Below are 13,070 nucleotides of genomic sequence, written 5' to 3' on the forward strand. Positions count from 1 at the left end.
GCCTTCAGCCTGAATACCAACACCTTGCTGCAAGCAGTTATTCACTTCACTTGTAACAGCAGCTGGTTGTGGCTGCTGCCAAGCGTACGGGCAGTCCGACCGCCAGCACAGGGAAATCATTATTGTTGGGGCTGGGGACAAGCTTGAAAACCTGAATGGGTGGCCCTGGTAAATCTGAGATGCTTCTGTAGGTAGTGAGAGCTGCTGCAGGGAGCAGTCCTGGAGTACCTAGGGGCTGGGGGTGATTGGAACCGGCCTGGCTCTGAGAGCTGATGGTTGGGGTAAAAGGGAGGTGATTTGAGGCTCTATCTGCTACCACCATCCAGCAAGGTACGTCTGAGGTGCCTGGCCTCAAAGGAAGGGTGGGGTTTGTCCAGCACAGCAGTTTGTGATCCTTGCTAAAGGCTGTGTTGGGTTATACAGAGCAGCAGTTTAACCATTTTTTAGTGGATGAAGCACTTAGTGATGGAGCATGAGAAACTTCATCCAGAGATCTATAAGGGAAGCAAGGTCCAGGCTGGTAATAAAAACCAGGAACACTTCAAAAAACGTACCCCAAACCCAAACAAAGTGATGTTCCCTGAAATTCATGTCAGCTGTACAACATCACTGGGGCTGGGTGCAGATTTGCTGGCACACGAAGCACATCCAGCCCACGGGGCTGGGGAAATACTGCTGCTAACCTCCTGGGGCACGGCTTTTGCCTTGGCCACGGCTGACTCTCAGGACAGCATGAGGCCATACAAACTGTGCCTTCTGCTGCGAATCGGGACACATCCACAGAGGTCTGGCCTCTGCAACGCAGGAGCTGGTTAAATACACCCAAGTATCTCCTTATGGAGGCCAACAGCATGGCTGCCAAAACTCTCACCGCGTTCGCTTCCAGGAATCGCTTTGGAAAGGAGAGCTGCGAGAGCGGGACCCCAGGCCAACAGCCCAGGCTGCTGTCACCTCCCGCGTGGGGAGGGGATGGCTCTCACAGCTTGGACATCTTCTGCAGCTTGCTGGTGGCACTCGTGGGACGTGGGGACACGGTGGTTTAGCCGAAATGCTCCGCGGCTCTCCGTGCTGTTAGACACACCCGGGTCACTTGCAGCCCCCCCTGCAACATCCAAACCTCCCCCATGGTCTGGCACAGGCACGACTGGGCTGCTCTGGGGTGGTCCACGCTGCCACTGGCTCCTCAGCATCTCTGCGGAGTTGCCATGGAGACCATTAATTAACCACCATCTCTCGCCTGATGGTATCGAGCCCCAAGAACAAGTGAGATCTTCTCCCTTCACCTTCCTCACACGCCAGCACAACAAAAACCCAGGGGCAGGCAGTCCGCAGCAAGAAAGCAGGCGAAGCCCTGGGCAGACAATGTTTAAATGACTTTATTTTTTTTTTCTCCTTTTATAAATGGGCACAGCACAGAAATAATTAAAAAAAATAGACAGTACCATTACAGTGCTAGATCCATTGGCAAAGGTTATTTTTATAGTCTTTTTTTATTATTTTTAAAGTTTTGGCCATTGAGTAAGAACAAAAACAATTAACAAACATTTTATATTCTTTTATTTTTGTTTTTTAACAGACACTATGAAGCAATTTAAGTACTAAACTCTAGAAGAGTTATGTACATACAAAAAAAAGTTCTGTTTAAGATATGTTTCCTATTAAAAATATTTACATGCATTTTTTTCCCCTCCCATATTCATTGAAAGGTAAAACACTTGTAGTTTCTTCTATCGTTAAAGATTTTTTGTTTTTTCTATTGGGATTTTAAATCAGTTCCAAAGAAAAAGTGAAGTGGGGATCACTTGTTGGGCTTTTCTTTTTCTTTGAATTATTTGAATCTTCTGGAAAGGGATTTTTTTTGGACATATATCAGTGGAATTTTTTTTTGTTTGGTGTTTTTTTTTTTTTAATTTATACAAGAATGTTTCATGTTTATTTACAGAAGAACCAATGGGTGGTGATTTATCCTGGAGACATGGTGGTGAGTGTTAGTGAGAGATAAGCACATGATTTTAAAAAGTAGTTCTATCAAACTGCAATGGATATATATATATATTTTTCTCAAGTCAGCAGTTCTGTCTGGTTTGATTGTCAGCTGTACTTTCATGACTTAGACCAGGGGGACCCAGAACAGGAGCAGCTTATGCACGTAAAGTCACTGGTACCCTTGAGGTCTCTGGAGATGCGGTGGATGAGCTGTCTGGAACGTGGGGTGAAAGAAAAACAACATCTGGGCGTCTCCCAAAATATTTTTTTTCCCAAAAATAAAAATAATAGTAAAAAAAACCACACACAAAAACAAAAACAAAAACAAAAAAAAGTTTGTACACTCCAGACTGAGACTTCTCTATAGAGACTGGGTGTGGATACGTCCGCGGAGCTGCAGGCACGAGGTACGTGGGACAAACCAGAGCAAACGGAGCCTTGGCGGGGCTCTGGCGGCCTCGCCAGCATCCTGGGCTCCGCTTCGGCTCCGTCCGGGGCTGCGGGAGCCAGCGAAGGGCTCCTTACCCCCAGCCCTGGCAGGATCAGGCTGTTGCTAGGACAAGGGGCAAGGAAGGAAGGAGCCAGCGGCGCGGGGCCAAATGCTGCAGCCCATGGCAGAGGACGGAGTCCGAGGGCTGCGGAGTCCAGCGCACGATGCTGGCTGACAAACCCCCCTCCTCCTCCTCAGGAGCAGAGTTTACACTGGACCTGTGCACGCGTGCGCGCAAAGCACGCACACGTATATACATATATACATATATATTACTTACATACACGTATATATACATACATACACGCACGACATACCCATCCCTGTCGCCGCAGGCTCCAGCCTGGCCGAGCAGCTGGCGAGGTGCCCGGTGAGAAACCAGTTATTGTAATAAACCTTTCAGTGTTGAAAACTCAATGTCACTTTAGGAGATGCCAGAGCCTCGCAGAAAACCTCCGAGCCTAGAAACGCTTATAATCATAAAAAGGGTGATTGAGGAGGGGAAAAAAAAATTAAAAAAAAATCCATTCTTGTTTTTAGCTAATGGTTTTGTTCCTGTTAAAGCCTCCGTGCTGGTGACTCATGGCAGAGGTCGGATCACTCTGAATTATGAGTCTGGGGAGCAGGAGCTGAGGCTGGCACGGAGCAAAGCAACTCCTGCCCAGGGATCTTCGGCACCCACCAGGCAAAATGGGGAAGGAATGGGAAATTTAGAGGCAAACCAGCACACTGCGGCACACCTCCAGCCCAGCGCCATCGCCTTCCCTGCAGCGGGATCCCCCTAACACAGAGTCCTGCTGCTTATTTTTGAAAGGTCCAAAATCAAAGAGAGTTTCAGAGGAAAGGGGTAACTCACCCCCAGCCCTGCAAATCCCATCCAGGGCTGGGTCCCGCTGCTGGCCAGGGCCGCCTCCATCCCCTGCCCTAACCATCCTCCCACTTCCAGCCCCTCGTTTGGGCTCTTGCACGGGTTTTCTGGTCATCCCTTCTCTTTGACCCCCTCCTTCTGCCTCCTCCTTATTTATGTGGCCCAGGAGACACTGGTGACTTTGTCATCTCCTCCAAGTCATCAGCTGCTGCGAATCACAGTAGAGAGAGAGAGAGACTGAAAACCAGCAGAGCTGGGAGAGGAGCTGACGTCGTCTTTCACACCTCACGATTGCAGCTCTCCTAAAATTACAGAACTGGCATGGCAAAGAGTCTTCCTTCAGCGCCGGTGTATCACACGCACACACAAGCAAGCAGAAAAGAAATGGCAACGCAAGTGGAAAAGCCCTTCTCTACACCCACATGGCTGCCCACATCCTTGGGGCACACAGCTGGAAGGATGAGCACATCTGGGCTCTGCCCCAGCTGGGCGACTGCAGCCGTTCACGGATGATATCACTACAAGGGACATGCACAAGCTGGGGAAGGGGCTGAATTTGTGCAGAGGGGGACAATGCCAAATCCGACAAGCTTTGGGAGGGGATGATGTGGGAGATGCTCAAGCTACCATTGGAGTTTATTTTCCTTGCTCTGCGGCCAAATCAACAGCTGAGAAAAGATGCTTTTGTTCCTCCCCCCTGTGATGTCTTGCCTCTTCCCCATCCATCTTCACACCAGGAATCCCTCAAAAGCCCCAGAGCGAGGCGAGACGCGCGCCCGTGCAGAAGGGCCTGCTGGAGGGAGTAGCTGTGCCCCGCTGCCCACCATCTGCCTCCGGCAGCCCTCGGCGTGGCCTTGGGCTCGGCACTGCTGCCCGGCGTGGGGCCAGGAGCCACAACACAGCGTGTTCATGTGGTGTCACGTACAGCCTCGGGGATGGCCACGCTGCAGCCCACCACCACCACAACCACCATACATACCCTGGCATCATTCACCTGGGTTTCATGGGGGTTTTACCCATCCCCGTTGCTCTGGTAACAGAGAGCCAACAGTATCTGCAGTTTTTTTGGAGCTGGACTTTCCCAAAAAAATGCAGCCTATGTTCAGCTTTATCCCACCACCCCTATCCTACGAGGGAGGCACAAGATCAGCCATCCTCCAGTAACACAAGGGTTTTTTTCTTCCAACCATCAACTCTAACAACTAATCCAGTGCTCCTGGGGAGCTGAGGTGACAGGAAAGACTCCATCATGATTTATCACCACAAAAGGGTGGGCTCCAAGCCCAAAAGACAGTCTCCTCAAGCTCATATCCCCTCTCCACACGGAGAGCAATACAGCAAACACATGGAAGCAGCAGATGTACAATGAATTAAGACTTTGCTCAATTCTTATTACCAGTTAAATTGCTTTCACCTTATTTTCGCATGTGGTCATCTCGTACTTTTAATTACTGCAAGAGAAAGCACTGCCCAGCCTCCTCTCGCCCTCCCACTTCCAGCCTTCCTTGCTTCTGAAACTGTAACGGATTTAAGTGCCAGGATTACAACTTAACACCAGCTGAGCAAACTGAGGTTAAGCTTGAGTGAATAAAAAAATTGTATTATAGAACTTCAGACTATTAAATGGGAAAAAAAATGGAATGAAGAAGATTAGGGAAGCAGCTAAGAAAAGCAGCATTTAAAAGATTAAGCTGGGAGGGGTTTTTTTTTTTAATGCAAGTTCAAAAGATTAAGTCCATGTTTTTCCAAAAGATGGTGATTTTGGGTGGCCTTGATACTTGCTATGCCCAACTCATTAAATCATGAAGAGGTTTCACTTCTGCCACTCCCCAACAGCTGGGGCCCTTTGTGGAGTCCCAACAGGACCAAAAAGCCCAAAAAACCATCAAACCCACAAGTTGAAACTCTCCCCTTTGAGCAGGTCAGACAGTGGCCCTTGGAGCCAGGTTGGCACCAGCCTTCTTCAGATGTGTGGTCCTCCCTTCACAGCATCCTCATCCTTCACAGCCAGGATGGACCCAAGAAATGGGTACATGCACACAAACACGCACACACACTCTCTACATCCAACGCATCCAACATGACCATCTTCTCCAAACTAAAAGAACTAAAACGTTGATGATTTTGAGGCTGACATCTCTAAAACAGGGATTTTAGATCTGGCCTGGGCACAGGGGCTCTGCTCCCTACCCTGAAGTAAAATCAGGTCGGTGTTTCGGGTCGCATTGTGCACCCCAAGGGAGCATAGACCAAACCTCACATCTTCACAACCACAAAGTCCTATCCAGCCATCATACGCAGTGCAATGAAAATTTACAGGGATTTCATTTCATACATATATAACTGTGTGTGTATGTGAGTGTGTGTATATATATATATATATATAAAATATGCATTTGGCCTCTCAAGTTCCTAACATAAAGAAGCGCTGCTGTCTTGTAGCCTCCACAAAGGTCATAAATCCCTATATCCACTAAGACCCTGAGGGGACAAAGGGTCACTGTGTCTATGCAGGTTAATTCATAATGCAACAGAGTCAAAGAAACCAATTTTTTTCCATTTTCCTGTTTAAATTGCTCTAAGAGCAAAGCCAAGGTCTCCATGGGACACCACCGAGATCGCAACCATCGTGAAAACAAAGCTCCTTGACTGCATCGCAACAGCGGTTCAGCTAATTAAAAGCCAACTCATTGAAATATCTAATTGACTTTGCTGTGCAGAGAGCTTGCTCCAAAAAAATCTAGCCTTTCTAGAAGGCACAGTCGGGCTCTGGATCAGGCCCTGCTGCTCTGCACCTTGAGTAGCCTCAGAGGGGAAACCACTACACTTGGGTGACGATGGCTTCCAGGATCTATTGCTCTCAGGCTCCCAGGTGCCCTGTGGGTTATACTGGAATTTAAGCAACAACAAAAGAAACACAAACCATCAGTCCTGGGTCTTGCAAAAGATATTAGCAGCCAACCTGCCCTGGGGCTGACTGGTGGAAAGCCACCGCTCTGCCTTGTCTTCCTCACCTTTTGGATGCGAGTGGCCCCGCAGGACCCCTGCCTGACCCCGGAGGGGACAGATTATTGCCTCTGCTTTGCATTTCTTTTCTTATGCTGCAGTAGAGCTTTGCTTTCTCCTCTGGAGGAACTAGGGAGAGGATTTACCTTCTCCATTTCCAACTCCTCTCCCTGCCAACTCCCCACCAAGCAACGTCCCGCGCCGTTTTAAAACCAGTGCTGTCGGTCGTACTGCGCAAGCTGAGTTTTATTGGTCACAGTGAAAACCCAGCAAAAGCAAGGTCCTTTCTCAACCAAACCCCTCAGCGGCCGGCGACACACAGTTTCTACAGATTTAAGGTCTCTGGCTGTGCACAGCGATGCAGTGAAGCGAGGTGGTGGCAGGAGGGGAGCAGCATAAGATACCCCAATGCAGCTCCTTGCTGCTCCACAAACTCTCCGAAGAGCTGATCTAAAGAGATAATTTCCAGCATACTGGCCATGTTTGTATTTATTTTTTTTCCCCACTCCAAGAGCAAACCCCAGGGCATCAGGTATTCCAGCCCCTTGTGCTTTTTTCAAGGTTCGAAGTGTATTTGAGAGTCGCGTCCTCTCTTCAGACAGAAGCAGGGAGCAAGGTGATTCCTGCAAAGCAACCAACCCCATTCAAAAAGAAAATCCAAAATAAAAACAAGAGACAGGGGAAGAAACCTCCTTCCTTTCCGAAGGGGAAAAAAAAAAAGGAAGATAAATCCAAACCAACCCCCCTGTGCCCCAGGGCTGGTAGAAGGTGTCCGGATCCCAGAGTCTGTTGTGTTGGTGGGAAAAGCCCAGTGACCTCCAGCTGCCGTCAGCAGCCTGACCACCCCGTCCCGCACTCGCCAGGGCACTGCCCGGGCACGGGTTCCTCGGCGTTGGCTCCTTGCCCCGTCCCTCCCGCTGCAGAAAGGCCAGCGGTAGTCAGTCGGAACTCGGCGATGCTCTGGGTGCTTCATTTTTCATCATGCCGAAGATGTGTTTTCTCCTTTAGCTCTTGTGGGTTTTGCTTTTTAAATTCACAGTCTGATCCAAAAAAAAGAGAGAGAGAGAGAGAGAGAGAAAGAGAGAGGCTGGATGAAGTAGAGGAGGAGGGAGAGTTTGGAGCGGGGAGGGAGGGAGTGCGAGGCACACCGGGCTCTCCTTCTACGCGTAAAACTCCTCCTGCTTGTCAGGCTTCTGGTACGTCACGTTGGCTTGCTTGGGCTCCTCCAGCGTGTAACTGCCCTCGTCCTTCTTCTTCATCCGGTAGATGAGCAGCATGACCAGGAAGGCAGCGAAGAGGGCTCCCACCACGCCGCCTACAATCACCGCTGCAACACAGAGAAGTAGCACAGCCATCAGTACTGCCCCGCAGCCCCAGCCTGGCTTCCAGCACAAATAATCTGGGGGGAATTGTTTTAGATTCCAGCTTGGTTTTGTGCTGTGCAAGTTTGCGAGCAACTTTTCTCCTGAAATCTGTGGTTAAGAAAACTGAAAATTAAGGGGCTAATACAATTGCATGATTCAAGGAGCTTCAGTCTCGTGACACCCCCCCTGCAGTGCTGCGTCCAGCTCTGGGGGCCCCAACAGAAGAAGGACACGGAGCTGTTGGAGCGAGTCCAGAGGAGGCCACGAAGATGCTCAGAGGGCTGGAGCCCCTCTGCTATGGAGACAGGCTGAGAGAGTTGGGGCTGTTCAGCCTGGAGAAGAGAAGGCTCAGGGGAGACCTTCTAGCACCTTCCAGTACCTGAAGGGGCTACAGGAAAGTGGGAGAGGGGCTTTTGACAAGGGCATGGAGTGATAGGATGAAGGGCAACTGTTTTAAACTGAAAGAGGGGAGACTGAGATGAGATATGAGGAAAAAATTCTTTGCTGTGAGGGTGGTGAGACCCTGGCCCAGGTTGCCCAGAGAAGCTGTGGCTGCCCCCTCCCTGGCAGTGTTCAAGGCCAGGTTGGATGGGGCTTGGAGCAACCTGGTCTGGTGGAAGGTGTCCCTGCCTGTGGCAGGGGGGTTGGAACTAGATGAGCTTTAAGGTCCCTTCCAACCCAAACCATTCTATGACTCTATGATTCAACAAGCTCCCAAGTGCAGCGATGCTGAAGGGTGGGTAGGACCCAAGGGCATCTACTCTACAGCTGCACGGTGGGCGATGGACTGGCAAGAGGCAGCCCAGGCACATCTCCCTTTAGCTGGTGGTGGGACACTGACACCTCTGTCCCATCCCTCGTGTCCTCCTGGCTGGGACAAGTGGCCCTCCCAGGGTACTTCTCTCCTCCCCTGCAGTCAGAGGTGGCCAGGTGGTGTTCACCCAGCACTGTAGCACATCTTTCCACTAACATCCTATTTTTTAACTGGAAATCCATCTTAGCAAAAGCCAATTGTGCACAGCTCTGCACTCTCCTGGCAAAGACATGAAGACCCCTGGGAACACCCAGGCACAGGCCCTGGAGGTATTTTGGCAGGTGAGTGTGGGTTATCCCAGGCTCAACAATACCCCAATGCCCTGCCAAAGACCACCCCCTCTCCTGGGGCATGGACAGCCCAGATGTCTGTCCCCCCCCACAAACACACCATCTCTTCCCTCGCAAGCCCACAGCCTCCGGTCTCACCTATCAACACTTCTTTCCTCTCCAGGATGTTTTTCTGGGGGAGCTGAGCGGCCGAGTTACCGGAGTCTATCGTGTTGTCGATCAGCCCCGGCTCCGCGTTCTTGCCCAGCCCAGGTCCCGACGGTGGTGTCACCACAGCCATAACCTCGTTACCGAGCTCGGGACGAGTCGTCTCTTCCTCCTCCCGGATCTCAAAGTCCCCGCTGGGGCCGCTGCTGACCGGGACCTCCAGCTCATTGTCGACAACTGTCGTCACATCCCCAGGCTCCATCTGGGAGAAAGTATAAGATGGAGCAGGGGGACAAGGACCAAAGGGTGGTTCCTGCCACCAGCAGCTCTGATGTGTCCAGAGGAAGACCATCACAGTACTGATGACAGGGTAGCCCTCTCAGCAGGGAACATGGGGGATAACATTGAGGTTCCCTTCCCTGTATCACTGAAGTGGACGGTTATAGTGCAGAAAGCAACACAACCCCACATCTTGATGGTCAACAGAAATCTGAGGCCACCGTGACTGGGCTGGACCATTCTTGTCTGTCCCCATCCCAGGTGCCCTCCAGATTCACAAACTCTCACCTGTTCCTTGTAGCTTCCCCTAAAGAGAGCCCCACATCCCAGACCCCCATTTGGGCTCTGTGTCCCCAGTGTAGACCGATGGCTGGCTGAAACATCTCACAGGTGCCTCCTTGCTAGACATGAAATGATGCAACAGTTTGTGCTACAACAACATAGCAAGTGTAAGGATCAGATGCCATCAGATGAGTCCCAGGGAGTCCCCTCTCCCTTTTCTCCCTTCAACCTTCTCTTATGGTTGCAGCCCTGCAGCACAGGGTAGGAGCAGGAAGATGGGTCCTTCTCACACAGGACATGGAGTCAGCCCACCTTCCTGCTGTGGTCCCTGACCAAGCCCCCTTGGCAAGGAGGCGAACCCAGCCTGGAAAGGAAACACGGGCTGGGCAGATGAGCCGCTCCATCTCCCTCCAGCCCAGCCCTGACTTATTCCTTGCCTCCTGTGCATCCCCACACCTGCAGCTCACTCAGGGCCAAATCCCCCATGATCTTCCCCCTTGTCCCAGCAGCCTGACCTGCTACGTGTCCACATGTGGAGCTGGACCACACTGAGCATCCCTGAGCAAAACCTCTGCGGGATCCCTCCTTTGCAGGGCAAACGGCTCCCTCCATGGCTACCTCGGGATGTTACAAATCGGGACGAGCAAAGAGCTCAATGGGCCGAAGCTGGGGTGGGTGAGTAGGAGCCCTCTCCATGTCACGCTGCCCCCGGCGCGAGCACATGGCTCACTGCTTCCCACAAGCAGGCGTTTTTGTGACAGAGATTAATTGAAGGTCATCGAGAGCCCAGAGCACTACACATAAATATATGTACACAGAAAAGAGGGACTAGTTCAGACAAATCACTCCACCTTTCAGTCAAAGCCATTTTCAAAGGGCCCCTGAGGGGCTCTGAGTGAGAGATGGATCTGCGGATTAAATCCCCCGCTCAGGACACCTGATGGGCTGGAAATGCACCATCAAGCTGTAATTGTGGAGCCAAGAAGGCCAATGGCATCCTGAGGTGTATTAGAAGGGGTGTGGTTAGCAGGTCAAGAGAGGTTCTCCTCCCCCTCTACTCTGCCCTGGTGAGGCCGCATCTGGAATATTGTGTCCAGTTCTGGGCCCCTCTGTTCAAGAAGGACAGGGAACTGCTAGAGAGAGTCCAGCGCAGAGCCATGAAGATGATTAAGGGGGTGGAACATCTCCCTTATGAGGAGAGGCTGAGGGAGCTGGGTCTCTTTAGCTTAGAGAAGAGGAGACTGAGGGGTGAACTCATTAATGTTTATAAATATGTAAAGGGCAAGTGTCATGAGGATGGAGCCAGGCTCTTCTCAGTGACATCCCTTGACAGGACAAGGGGCAATGAGTGCAAGCTGGAACACAGGAGGTCCCGCACAAATATGAGGAAAAACTTCTTTACGGTGAGGGTGACCGAACACTGGAACAGGCTGCCCAGAGAGGTTGTGGAGTCTCCTTCTCTGGAGACATTCAAAACCTGCCTGGACGCGTTCCTGTGTGATATGGTCTAGGCAATCCTGCCCTGGCAGGGGGATTAGACTAGATGATCTTTCGAGGTCCCTTCCAATCCCTAACAGTCTGTGATTCTGTGATTCTGTGATTTGGGCCTTCCACTGATGGGCTGCAAGTTGGGAAATGGTATGATGGGCCCAGACACCAAAGCTGCTCTTTCCCCATGGGGTAGTGGTACCCCCAGCCCTGCTCCCCTCCTGCCTGGGCAAGGCAGAGCCAGGGGCACCTTAGATGCATGGCATACCCCTGGGTACCCCCATCAGCTCTTGCACCAGGCCATCACCATGATGTGCCTGTGCTAAACCCCCCACCCTTTAATGTCCCCTCTCCAGCTCCCCAAATGTTCCACTCTCCTCAGAGCTGGGAAGAGCCCAACCTGGCTTGACCTCCCTCTGAGCAAGTGGCTAAGGACGGTTCAACCCCAAAGGCTTCCCATCACCATCGCTTGGCTTCAAATACGGCCCACAAGCTCTTTAGCAGGTGAGAAGGGCTCCTGCCTCCTACCTGGGGGGCTTCTGTGGGTGGCAGCGTGGCAGGACTGGATGGCAAGGCAGTGCTTTTTTCTGTGAGTTCTGCAGTCCTGGAGGTGCTTGGTTTTGGCAGGGACCTGGGCTTGGCCGTGCTGGTGGGTACAAGCCGTGACATGGCCACCTCTGTTGATGTGCTGGTTTCGAGGATGGAGGTGGTGGGTGTCTCCAAGGTGGTGGCTCGGGTGGTGGCTGCCTTGGTGACAAAGGGGGGCAGGAATCTCCGGATGGTGGTGGGCTTGGCAGTGGCCATGGTGGTGCTGGTGGTCGTCGTGGTCGTGGTAGTGGTGGCCATGGTGGTCGTGGTGGTGGTCGTGCTGGTAGGGGACTTCCTGGCAGTGGTACTTGTGGTGGTTGTTTTCCAGCTGGGGATCATTGATGTCTCTGTCATCCTGGGGATATATAAGATGCTGGTTGTCTGCTCGGGAGTGGTGTCCTCAGCAGGGAATGGTTCAAAGGGGGTTGCCATGGGCTGCACCGAGGTGATGGGCAGCACAGCCGCCGTGGTTGGGAGTGTGATGGACATGTCCGTGGTGAGGCTCACTGCCGTCTCGAGCCCCGACTCCTGCTCAAAATCTGAAAGACAGAGAGAAGAGTGAAGGGTGAAGCTGCTGCTGCCCCAGCATTTCCCAGGGCTGACATGCACCTCGCCTCACCCCCCCAAAAAATGAGAGCATGGACTGGTTCCAGGCTCAGCAGAAACCAAGGGCTGCAAATTCCCATGTGGTGGCCAAAGCCCCTCTCTGGGGTCAATGAAACCTCCATAACATGGCACGTGCTATTGTGCTGGGGAGGGGCTAATCCCACCCAGTACAACCAGAGACTGAAATGGGAAATGGAGTCACTTGAGACCAACCTTTGGGACAGTTCCCTTTGCTTTTGTCTAGGAGAGGGCAGGAGGGCAGCTCTGGAGATGGATGAGGGGTGATCCCCTCCCTCACATCCCATGGCAAGCCCCTCTCCAGTCCCACCAAAGCCCATGGCCAGGCTCCCCAGGGACCCTTCCCCAGGAACCCCACAGCTACTTACAGCCTGAGCCAGAGCCCGAGTAGACATCGTCCAGTTCATCGTCCCCAAAGGGGTCATCATCCCCGGAGCCCTCCAGGTCCACAGGCCTCTCATAGTTCTCATTGCGCCAGCGCTGAGCCTGCAGCCAAGCAGGGAGAGACACGTGAGCAGCTCCAGCCTGACCAAATCAAGACCGGTGCCTGCACAGGCATCCCCAGAGAGCCCTCGTGGGACGATGCATGGGTTAAACGGGACAGGGAAAAGCAAGACCAAGGGAGCAGGAGCACAGGCAGCGCTCTCCAGCCAAACCACCCACAATTGTGGGGGTTTTTTTCCCCCAAAACAATTCGCTGATGCAAATCTTTCAGACCAGCTGACATTTTGTGAAGCACTCACATTGACTCTGATAACATTTCCCATGGAAACAAGCCCTCTGGAAAAGGGGCAATAAAAACCAACAACTGCTTTTGGAAACTGTTAGAAAAATTATCAGTTTG

General features: G+C 51.9%; 1 protein-coding gene across 1 annotated transcript in view; it reads right to left on the reverse strand.

The window, feature by feature from the left end:
• Window positions 1–1,358: 1,358 nt before the first annotated feature.
• The window catches only part of SDC3 (syndecan 3), a 53,114-nt gene continuing 41,402 nt past the window's right edge, over window positions 1,359–13,070 (reverse strand). The window contains exons 2-5 of the mRNA XM_068417869.1: window positions 12,595–12,712; window positions 11,543–12,141; window positions 8,957–9,227; window positions 1,359–7,677 (exon numbers count right to left, since the gene is read on the reverse strand). Coding sequence (XP_068273970.1) covers window positions 7,511–7,677; window positions 8,957–9,227; window positions 11,543–12,141; window positions 12,595–12,712 — 1,155 coding nt within the window. The 3' untranslated portion in view covers window positions 1,359–7,510. The remainder of the gene's footprint in view (window positions 7,678–8,956; window positions 9,228–11,542; window positions 12,142–12,594; window positions 12,713–13,070) is intronic.

This window comes from Nyctibius grandis, chromosome 24 (genome assembly GCF_013368605.1).
Source record: "Nyctibius grandis isolate bNycGra1 chromosome 24, bNycGra1.pri, whole genome shotgun sequence".
NCBI classification, from domain to species: Eukaryota; Metazoa; Chordata; class Aves; order Nyctibiiformes; family Nyctibiidae; genus Nyctibius; species Nyctibius grandis.